This window comes from Trichechus manatus, unplaced genomic scaffold (assembly GCF_000243295.1).
Source record: "Trichechus manatus latirostris isolate Lorelei unplaced genomic scaffold, TriManLat1.0 scaffold00038, whole genome shotgun sequence".
Taxonomy (NCBI): domain Eukaryota; kingdom Metazoa; phylum Chordata; class Mammalia; order Sirenia; family Trichechidae; genus Trichechus; species Trichechus manatus.
Window position 1 is genome coordinate 2,838,842 of NW_004443974.1, and position 12,325 is coordinate 2,851,166.

General features: G+C 36.5%; 1 protein-coding gene across 1 annotated transcript in view; it reads right to left on the minus strand.

Annotated features, from left to right (window-relative positions):
* LOC111820453 (DNA repair-scaffolding protein-like) overlaps positions 1-12,325 on the minus strand; it is a 691,204-nt gene that overhangs the window by 549,216 nt on the left and 129,663 nt on the right. Inside the window, exon 5 of the mRNA XM_023730855.1 lies at positions 574-753. Coding sequence (XP_023586623.1) covers positions 574-753 — 180 coding nt within the window. The remainder of the gene's footprint in view (positions 1-573; positions 754-12,325) is intronic.

Below are 12,325 nucleotides of genomic sequence, written 5' to 3' on the forward strand. Positions count from 1 at the left end.
TTGAGTAAGGACATTGTTGACATGTAGTGGGGTTCTTAACCATTGTCACAGGGCAGTATGTGTACTGTTTAATAAGAAACTATTTTGATCTGTAAACCTTCATCTAAAGTGAGAATAGCAGCACAACTGGAAGAATGCAGTCGACATCACTGAATTGTACATGTAGAAATTTTTGAAATGGTGTATCTTTGGCTATGTATATTTTCATCCAAAAAAAGGTCCTCCGAGGTCGAGAAGGGAGAGGACTGACATGTCATGAGGTTGTTAACCAATGTCATAAAGCGATACGTGTACTCACTGTTTAATGAGAAACTATTTGTTCTGTAAACCTTCACCTAAAGTACAGTAAAAAAAAAATCTTGAGAAACTTTTCTTTTCAAAATAAATGCCAAGTGTTTTAAAAAATAATAATATTAAATGAAAAAACGTTTCTTGAGCACTTAGCATAAGGCAGTACTCAGTAAGATTAAAATAGAAAATACCTACAATAATAGCTATAATAAGAATATTTTTTCCCAATATTAAACTCAATATATAACAGAAACTGGATTTCTTACAAAATTATCAATTTACCTTCACTGGCCCCATCTTCTTGACATAAAGTTTTTCTGTTGCAAAACCTGTCTATTCTAGAACCATGTCCATTATCATTCAGTGATTTAGAAATTGTCTTTTCTTCATCTGACAGCTCACTTCCACTGGAACTCCATGTTATCTCTGCAGGTCCATATGTACTATCAGATGTGAAATTTTCTATGAAAGAAAAAGAATATATACAAATAATGATTACCTTAACTTGTTCTTTATTAGCATGAGATTTTTATCCGTATTACTTGGCCAGTCTCACAAATATACAAAACTGTTAATAGTGGAAGTAATGACTTACATCAAATCTTTCTGTCTAAAGTTCTATGTACAACCTAAGATTCTCTGAATTAAAGCCAAAGTATAAGGAGAAAAAGAATTACAATTGGTTAGGGTAAGTTATAAAGGAGAAGAAAGAAAACTGGAGTACAATTTCTAGAGTATTTAATGAAATCATAGAAAAAAAAACACACAAAACAAAAAAAAAAAATCACAAAACCAGTATTTCTGAATGATATGTTTCCTGCACTTTACCAGATTAGGAGCTCTGGTAGCAGCAGTATGCTAGAAACACTTAACAGCAAACTTTTTTGCTTAAACTTTCTATTTTAAGAAAATAGACTTACCAACAGTTGTAAATATTAATCAGAGAAATCCTGGGTACCCTTTACCCAGTTTCCTTTAACAGTAACATCTTGAAAAATTACAGTACAATATCACAACTATAGTATTGACACAGTTACAGTCAAGATACTGAACAGTTCCATCATCACTAGTATTTTTGCGCAAATTTAACACACGCCTTCTACATTTGTTTGCCAAGCAGTCTCTCCCCCCATGAGGTATTTTCAGGAGTGCCATTATGCCAATTTTTTTAAATATGTAGCTGTGAGAAAAACTAGCATAGCACACTTACGAAAATACCTCACCAGGGGAAGGAGTTGTTGGCAAACAAATGTAGAAGGCACGTGTTATTTTTGTAAAAATACAGTATACTTTGTGTTGCCTTTTAATACCACACTACTCCCCATCACCATTCCTCAATCCTGGCAACCACTATAATTTTGTATTTCTATAATTTTGCCACTTCAAGAATGTTATATAAATGAAATCATACTATGTAAACTGTGAGATTGGTTTTTGTCACTCAGCATATTTTCCTGGACATTCATCCAAGCTATTGTGTATATCCAGTTAGTACCTTTTCATTATTGAGTAGTATTTCATAGTATGGATGTACCGCAGTTCGTTTAATCATTCACCTATAGAAGGGTACCTATGTTGTTTCCAGTTTGGGGCTACTGCGAATAAAACTGCTATGAATAATATCCATCTACAGGATTTTATGTGAAGGTAATTTTTATTTTGCTGACATGAATGCCCAAGAGTGCAATTGCTGGCTTGTCCTGTAATTGCAAGATTAGTCTTATAAGAAACTGTCAAATTATTTTCCAGAGTGGCTATACAATTTTACATTCCCACCAGCAACCTATGAATTTTACATTTCACCAGCAACCTATGAGTGGTCTAAGCTTTCTTCTCTTGCCACCATTTGAGATTATCAATATTTTATTTTGGCCACACTGATAGGTATGTAGTGATACTTCATTAATGATCATTTAAATTTGCACTTCCCTGATGGCTAAATATGTTGCATATCTGTATGTCTTTCTGCAACATGTATATCTTCTTTGATGAAATGTCTCATATGTCTTTTGCCCATTATCTAACTGGTTTGTTTATTTTGTTGCTATTGAGTTTGGGAGAGTCCTTTATGTATTCTAGATACCAGTCCTTTGTCAAATATGTAAGCTGCAAATATTTTCTCCAGTCTTTACCTTATCTTTTCATCCTCTTGACAAGGTGTTTTGTAAAGCAAGTTTTTAATTCTGATGGGATCAAATTTAGCAATTATTCCCTTTATAGATCATGCTTTTGGTGTCATTCCTACATTAGATCCTGAAGATTATTTTTTCCCCCTAAAAGTTTTATAGTTTTACATTTTATATTTAAATCTGTGATCCATTCTGAGGGTATTTTTTAAATAAATTATGAGATTTAAGTTGAGGTTCTTTTTTTTTTGGCCAATGGATATCAAATCACCCTAACAATGTTTGTTGAAAACACTATCCTTACTACATTGACTTTATTTTGTACCTCTGTTAAAAGTCACATGGGCTATTTTCTATTTCTGGGCGGAGTCCATGGGAGATGCAAATTGTTAATGCACTCAGCTGTTACTTGAGAGATTGGAGGTTCTAGTTGACCTAGAGGTACATTGGAAGAAAGGCCTGGTAATCTATTTCTGAAAAATCAGCCACTGAAAACCCTATGGAGCACACTTCTATTCTGACACACATGGGGTCACCATGTGTTGGAGACTGACTTGACACCAACTGGTTTCTGGTATTACTGGGTACTCTATTTTGTTTCATTATCAATGTGTCTATCCCTATGTCAATAGCACACTGTCTTGATTAATACAGCTAAGTCCATCATCACCAGTTGCTGCTGAGTCAGTCACTGATGTATCGTAACCCCACGTGTGTCAGACTAAAGCTGTTTCATATGGTTTTCAATGGCTGATTGTTCAGAAGCAGACAGCCGAGTCTTTCTTCTAAGGCACCTCAGGGTGAACTGGAACTTCCAACCTTTCAGTTAGCAGCCGAGCATGTTGTCCATTTGCACCGCCCAGAAACTTCCACAGCTATACAGTAAGCCTGTCAGGTAATGTGATTCCTTCCTCCCACTTTATTCTCCTTTGTCTGGATTTCTTAGCTGTTCTAGGGCCTGTGCATTTCTACATAAATTTTAGAATAAATTTGTCTATGTCGAAAAACACCTTGCTGGGATTTTCATGGGAATTGCATTAAACCTGTAGATCAATTTGGAGAGAACTGACATCTTTATTATACTAAGTCTTCCAATCCATGAACATATGTCTTTCCACTTACTTAAGACTTCCTTGGATTCTTTCATCAACCACCATTTTATAATTTTCAGCGTAAAGATCATGTACATCTTGGTAAGTTTATAACAAATTGTTTCATTTCCTTTGAGTGGTTGTAAATTGTGTGGCACTTTTAACTTTTATTTTCCACATGTTCATTGTTATTAATTGGAAATGCAATTGATTTTTTAGTGCTGATCTTATATCCTGCAACCTCTCAAAATTCATGGATTAGTTCTAGGACTCTTTGGGATTATAGACCATTAGGTCACCTGCAAATAGGAGTTTTATTTCTTCTTTCAAATATGCTTCTTATCTCTTTTTCTTCCCTTACTGCAATAACAACAGCTTTCAAGGCTGTGTTTAATAATAATGGTGAGAGCATACTTTCTTGCTTTACTGCCAATCTTAGGGGGAAAGCATTCATTCTTTGCGCATTAGGTATGATGTTAGCTGTACATTTTTTTAGGCGTTGTTGTGTGCCATCAAGTTGATTCCATCTCATAGTGAGCATGTATAACAGAGTAGAAATACCTCATCAGGAGCTCAGCTGCTAACCAAAAGGTTGGCAGTTCGAATCCACCGGCTGCTCCTAGGAAACCCTATGGGGCAATTCTATTCTGTACTATAGGGTCACTATGAGTCGGAATTTACTCTACTGCAATGGTGGGTTTTTGTTGTTGTTGTTGTTCATCTTTCCAGGAGCAGATCACCAGGCCCTTTCTTTCGCAGAACACTTAACCATTGTTCAACCAGGGCTTCTTCTTTTTTTTTTTTTTTTTTTTTTTGTAGGTACTCTTTATCAAACTGGGAAAGTTTACTTCTATTTTTAGATTGTTAGGAGTTTTTATCATGAATAAGTGTTGAATTTTATCAAGTGCTTTTTCCGCATCAATTAATATGACCATATGATATTTTTTTTTATCCTGTAGATAAGGTGAATTACGCTGATTTTTTTTAATGTTGAATCAGTCATGCATAACTGTAATAAGTTCTACTTGGTCATTTGCATAATTTTTCTTAGACATTGCTGGATTATTTTACTAATATTTTATTGAGGATTTTGGTGTTTAAACTCATGAGATACACTGGTCTGTAGTTTTATTTGTACTGGTATCAAGGTAATATTAGCCTCACAAAGTGAGTTGGGAACTATTCTTTTTCATTTTCTGGAAGTAACTGTATAAAATTTATTTTAATACTCTGAAAGCTTGGATGAATTCTATAATAACACAGCATCTGGGACTGAAAATATTTTCAGAAGCTTTTTAGTTTCTAATCTAATTTCTTTGAACAATTATAGAGCTATTCAGGTTCTCTATTTCATCTTTTTCAGTTTTGGTAGTCTGTAGTTTTCTAAAAGTTAGCCCAATTTTCTTTTAAGTTGACGAATTTAAAAGCATGAAGTTACTCATACTTGCTCATTATTATTTTTTTCATACTTGCTCATTATTATCCTTTTAATAACTACAGAATCAATAAACCTGTCTCTTTTTATTCCTGATATTGGTGATTTGTGCCTCCTCCCTTTTTCTCATCAGTGATGATAGTTTATTAACTGTAAAATTCTTTTTAAATACAACAACCTTTTGGTTTCATTGATTTTTTTCATTCTTCTGTTTTCAATTTCATTGGTTTCAGCTCTTTATTATTTCCTTCCTTCTGCTTGTTTCGGGTTTATTTTGACTTTTTCTAGTTCTTGAGGTAAGATTTGGATTATAAATTGAGACCTTTCCCATTTTTAATATACTGTATTTTTACACAAATAACCACGTTATTTTCTGTTTTGCCAAACAAATCTTTCCCCAGTGAGGTATTTTCATAAGGATGCTATGCTAATTTTTTTACATGTTGCTGTAAAAAACATGCTTACAAAAAATACTTCATGGGGAAGGGTGAGGTTGGCAAAAACATCACATAACACATGCATTATTTGCATAAATCTACAAAAAGTATTTAGTGGTAGAAATTTTCCTAGTTCTACTACACTAGCTGCACTCACAGTTATGCTGCGTGTTTATTTTCATTAAGTTCCATGTATTTTTTTATATTTCCTTTGAGATGTTCTCTTTGACTCATAAATTATTCAAAACTATATTGTCTGACATTGAAATGTTTGCAGATTTTTATACTGTCTTTGTATTACTGAGTCCCATTTTGATTCCAACAATCAAAAATCATTCTCTGAATAGTTTCTATTTTTTTTTAATTTGTTGACATTTGTTTTATGGTCCAGGATACAGTCTACCTTGGTCCTTTAATATTTGAAAAATTGTATGTGTTTTTTTTGTTGTTATTGTTCTTGGATGTGTTGTATAAATGTTAATTAGATTCTATTGGATGACTGCTCTTCTATATCCTTGCATAGTTTCTATCTAGCAGTTCTGTCCACTGCTCAGACTGATCTCGAGGTCCCCAACTCTGTGGATTTTTCTGCTTCTCCTTTCAGTCTTATCAATTTTTAAGTCATGTATTTTGAGACTCTGTTGGTTGATGGGTAAATATTTAGGACTGTCTTCCTTGTGTAAATGATCTTTTTATCATTATGTAATATTCTTCTTTGTCTCTGGTAACATTCATTGTTCTAACATCTTCTTTACCTGATAATATAAATACTCCTGTGTTTCTAAAAAATTAATGTTGGCATGGCATATCTTCATTAATTTACTTTCAGTCACCCATGTTAATGAACTTGAAGTGAGTTTCTTGGGAACAGCATATTGTTGTATCTTCTTTTTATAATCTGCCAATCTCCATCTTTATTGGTGTCTTTAGAACATTTACACATAAGGTAATTATTATGTTTGAACTTAAGTCTGCCATTTTATTATTTTTCTCTGTTTCCTGTTTCTTCTCCATTTCTCTTTTTTTAACCTTCCTGTGTGTATGCTGAACTTCGACATTTCTTTAGGATTTTATCATGACTTATTTATGTTTTTGAGTATTTAGTGGTTGCTCTATGAATTACAGTATTAACATTCTGCCACCTCAAGAGAAGTGTAGAAGCCTTAATTACATTTGTTGTTGTTGTTGTTGTTAGGTGCTGTCAAGTCGGTTCTGACTCCTAAGGACCCTACGTACTACAGAATGAAACACTGCCTGGTCCTGCTCCACCCTCACAATAATTCTTATGCTTGAGTCCATTGTTGCAGCCACTGTGTCAATCCATCTTGTTGAGGGTTTTCTTCTTTTTCGCTGACCCTGTACTTTACCAAGCATGAAGTCCTTCTCCAGGGACTGATCCCTCCTGACAACATGTCCAAAGTATGTAAGATGTAGTCTCTTCATCCTTGCTTCCAAGGAGCATTCTGGCTGTACTTCTTCCAAGACAGATTTGTTCGTTCTTTTGCCAGTCCATGGTGTATTCAGTATTCTTCGCCAACACCAAAATTCAAAGGCATCAATTCTTCTTCCGTCTTCCTTATTCATTGCCCAGCTTTCACATGCATATGATGCAACTGGGTCAGGCGCACCTTAGTCTTCAAGGTGACATCTTTGCTTTTCAACACTTTAAAGAGGTCTTTTGCAAATCTGCCCAATGCAATGTGTCTTTTGATCTCCTGACTGCTGCTTTCACAGGTGTTGATTGTGGATCCAAGTAAAATGAAATCCTTGACAACTTCAATCTTTTCTCCATTTTAATTACATTTAGATACCAGTATTTTCTCCACTTTTTACGTATAATTTTCTTAAGTGTTTCTCGTACATACGTTGAACATATCAGATGGAGTTACAATTTTAGCTTTAATGATTAAATATGATTTAAGGAACTCATAACAAGTAAGGTAATATATTTCCTTCTACTTTTACCCATTCTGATGTTCTTGTTCCCTTTCAGAAGTTCCAAGCTTTCTTCTGTTAACATTTCCTTCCCTTTAAGAGAACTTTGTTAAACCATTCTTTAAGGCTAGATTTCCTAACAAAACAGTCCCTTAATTTCCATGAAATTGTCTTTATTTTCCCTTAACAGAAAATATTTGTGTCATATATACAATTATCAGTTGACAAGTCTTTTTCTTCTGTACTTGAAAAACGTGCTACCATTCTTCTGCCACCCATGGTTTCAGAGGAGAAATCTGATGTCATTCGAATTGGTGTTCTCCTATAAATAATACATCCTTTCTCTCCAACTGCTACTTGATTCTATAGGTCTTTTGCCAATTTTGGTGAGTTAAAGTCATTATTTCTTCCAATACTCTTTTAATCCTGCTCTTCCTCCTCTCCTTCAAGAACACCGATGATACAAATCTTAGCATTTTGCTTTCCCACAGATCCCTAACATTGCTTTTGTTGTTATTCTTGTTGTTTTTTGCCCCCAGACTGTTTTTTCCAAGAGCTCATCCAATTAGTTTTTATCTTAGTGTATTTCTCTGTTCAGTAATTTCCATTCGGTTCTTTTTAGTAACACATATATCCTTAGAGAGATTTTAAAATATTTCATTTGTTCAAGATAATCCATACAAACTTGTTAAAGCATTTTTATGATGACTGCTTAAAATCCTCATCAAATAATTCAACATCTAATTTATCTCGGTGTTTGTGTCTACCGATTATCTATTTTTCATTCCTATAATTTTTCTGGTTCCTGGAAAACAAATGATTTTCTATTGTACCCTGGACACACTGGATAGTGCGTGATGACCCTACGGATCCTGTCTTTTTTTTTTTTTTTTTTTTCCCCCAGGTAGCACCTCTATTGAAGTCTAGTGCAAGTCTGGGTATATAAGTTCATGTTCGCAATGGGCCCCACCAACACCATTCAAGGAAAAGCGATACATCAAACTCAAGATGGAGACATTTGAAGCAAGATAGAGTAACCAGATCCATGCTACCATTCCGCCACAGAAACAAAAAAAAACATAGTCAGTGCTGAGGACTGCTGACTGAGGTGGCTGTTGTCAAACGAAGCAGGCATGTTGAGTGAACCATACACCCACAGCCAACATACTAGGACAGGGGAAGGCAAGGGACTCTGACAGCAAAATGGCAGACCTACCTAGGAGTCCATATGAAAAGTGACAGCCTCTCCCCCACTCACAGTCAGCTACAAGACTGCTGGGAATTGCTAAAGAAGGTACACTACAATGGAGACTGCTCCCATAGCCAGGACTTCACCTGCCTCCCTGCGAACCCCATAGCTCAATCCTAAAAAATTAGCAAAACAGAACACCCTGGAGGTCAAACTGAGTCAATCTGCCTCCAAATCTGGTCGGCACTGAGGACTTCATACTGAGGCTGCAGTGTGCTAGGAAGCAGATGTCTTGAGTAAAGGCTATACTCACAACCAACAATGTACCAGGTGGCTCTGAGAGTACCAAGGCAAACATCAGGGGGATCCAAATGAAGCGTGACAACCCCTCTCCCACCATGTGACTGTTGTTTGCCATGCCTCTGCGAACTGATACAGAAAACCTCTGCAGTGGAGTCTGCTACAATAGGCATTACTATACCTGCCTCCCTGCACAGCCCATAGCTCAAGCCCCCAAAACCAACAGTACAGACCACCCTGGGGGTCATTTCAGGTCTGTCTGTCCCCTATTCCAGTTGGTGCTGAGGACTACTGGCGCTGTTGTGTGCTAGGACAAAGGTGTCCTAAGTGGAGGCTGCACTGACAGTCAGCAATCTACCAGGGGATACATGATAGTAACAAAACAAACCTCCCTAGAGGTCCAATCAGAGCATAACAGCCCCTCCCCTACCAGATCAAGATTGACTGCCAGGCTGTTGCAAATGGCAACAGAAGGTGCCCTGCAGTGGAGTCTGCTCCCATATTGAGCACAATACTTGCCACCCTGTGACCCCCATAGTCCAGGCATCTGAAACCAATAAGACAGACCTTCTTGGGGGTCAATTCAGGTCTGTCTCCTCCCACTTCCTGTCAACGGTGAATGCTGCTGACTGAGGCTGCTGAGTGCTGGAAAACAAACATCTTGAATGAAGGCTACATGAACAGTCAACATACTATCAGAAAAGAAGTGGTGGAGGAGGTTCTGATAGCAACAAGGCAGACTGCCCTGGGAGTCTTCTCAAAGCATGGCAATGCCTCCCCAACCCAGTAAATGTCAGTTGATCGACTGATACAAACACCTACAGAAAGTTCCCGACAGTGGAGCCAGGAGATGGGTTACCTCAGTGGAGACTTCTCCCCCAACAACCACAGGGCCCCTTGGGCCCTGAAACCAAGAAGATTGATCTCTCAGGGGTCCTTCTGGGGTGTGCCAGACCCTTCTCCTCCTAATCCAGAGGGAAGTCTGTTTGTGTTTCCCCTGAATGCCAGCTCAGAATAAGCAACCCCACACAACATGGTAGGAAGCCTTCTGCAAAACAGGAGGGCAACACCTAGCCCCTGAAGGACCTTCCTGGGTGTAGGTTTTCTGACTAAAAATGTTGCAGAAACAGAAGGGTAGAGAGTAATAACAAGAGAGAGAAGACTGTGTCCCTAGTGGACAGGTTGTATACTGCAAAATATATCACCTGAGGAGTGGCACCCATTGATAAAGAGATTGATGACAACATGTTCTCCAATGTGTTTGAGAAACAGTTAAAGTTGAAAATGTAGATCTGGAACTTTTGAATCCTGATTAAAGCAGGGAAGAGGAGAGGAACCAGTAAGCAAAGGCTGAAGGCTCTGCCGACGTAAGAATTTTTGCAAAAAGCAGTGTAAACAAAAACACCAAATACCGGGGAAAACTGAGAAAGTTAACACCCTCAAAAATTCCAATGCCCCCCTAAAAAACAAGACACAAAAAGAAGAGATGATATCCTGTCCAAATGAACATAACAGAGTGAGTAAAAGTGCACCTTTGGAAGTCTAAATAATAAAAAGAATGAAAAAAAATAATACAACGAGCTTAAACATAATTAAGGAGATAAGGGAAAACAGATCTAAAAGAAATGAAAACAATACATAAGCAAAATGAAAATCTAAAAAGAAAGCAAACAGAAATATTGCAACTGAAAAAGTCAACAACTGAAACGAAAAACACAATGAAAGGATTCAAAACAGATTTAATCAGAAAGATGAAAAAAGCAAATTAGAGGTAAAACTGTCAAAGATACAGAAGATGAAGACAACAAAAACAGAGGCTCAAGAATGTTGAGCACAGGGCAATGAAGTTATACAACGTCAAGAGAACTAATATATGCATCACAGGAATTCCATAAGGACATGAGAGAGAGGAATAGATAGAAAAAATACTTGAAGAAGTGATGGCAGAAAATTGCCCCAATCTGATGAAGGACATGAATCTACAAATCCAAGAAAATCAAAAAACCCCAAGCAGCATAAACCCAAAGAGATCTATCTGGAAAGTAAGGATAAAGAAACCTGAAAGTAGTGAGAAACAAACAGTCACATACAAAGGATCCCCAATAACATTAAGTAACGATTTCTCCTCAGGAACGTTAGTTGCAAGAAGGCGTTGCAATGATGTATTTAAAGTGGCAAAGGAAAAAAACTGTCAACCAAGAATACTATACCCAGGGAAACTGTCCCTTAAGAATGGGGGTGAAATTAAATCATTCCCAGAGAAACAAAAGCTGAGAGTTCATATCAACAAAACTGGCCCTACAAAAAACACTAACAGGAGTTCTACAGATAGAAAAGACACTAAAAAGAATTCAAAGACAAACATAAAAAAGAAAGATCTCTAATAAAAGGAATTTTGTGGCTGAGTATAAAACCAAAATGAAACACACTGCCGTCAAGTCAATTCCAATTTATAGCGGCCCTACAGGACATAGTAGAACTGCCATTTAGGGTTTCCAAGGTTGCAAATCTTTACAGAAGCAAACTGCCACATCTTTCTCCCTTGGAAGAGATAGTGGGTTCAAACTTCTGACCTTTCCGTTAGCAACTGAGCACTTAACCAGAAGTATAAGGGCTACTAATAAGGTATTCATGTTTGATAATTCTAATTGTTTGGTCATTCGTGCTTTTTAATGACAAATGTACAAAAAGCAAGGATAAAATGATACTATGGGGCACATGAAATAAAAAGGCATAATTATAATAAAATGGAGTAGAAAGAAAGATTTATGTATAGAATTTCCTGTATGTAACTGAAGTGAAATTGATACAAACTTACCATGGTATACTATACCTGTTAAGTGTAATATTCATAATAAATACTAGAAAAATCTCTAAAAAACATACACAAAAGGAAAGGAGAAGACAAACTGGCTGACTACAATGAACGCAAAAAATAAACAAGCAGTAGAAAACAAAAAGGACAAAGAAGGCTTAAAAACAAAACAAAACCCAATGCTGTGAAGTCTATTCCAACTCATAGTGACCCCGGAGAACAGAGTAGAATTGCCCCATAGGATTTCCAAGGAGCAGCTGGAAGATTTGAACTACCGACCTTTTGGTTAATAGCCATAGCTCTTAACAACTAAGACACATAAAAAACAAATGACAAAATGGCAGAAACAAGTCACTTCCTATTGGTAATTACACGAAATGTAAATAAATAAAATATTCTAATCAAAACGGGGAGAGTAGCAGAATACATAAAGAAACATGACCCAACCATATGCTGTTTACAAGAGACACACCTTAGACCTAGACACAAATAGCTTGAAACAGAAAGGATAGGAAAAAAAATTCCATGCAAATAACTACCAGAAGAGAACTGGAGCGGCAATAATAGTATCAGACAAAATAGAGTTTAAGACAAAATCTCCTCAGAGACAAAAATGGACATCAATTCATCAAAAAGATTTAACAGACTTCCGGCAAGATGGCACTCTAGGCAGAAACACCACGCCGTCCCTCCACAACAAAGATCC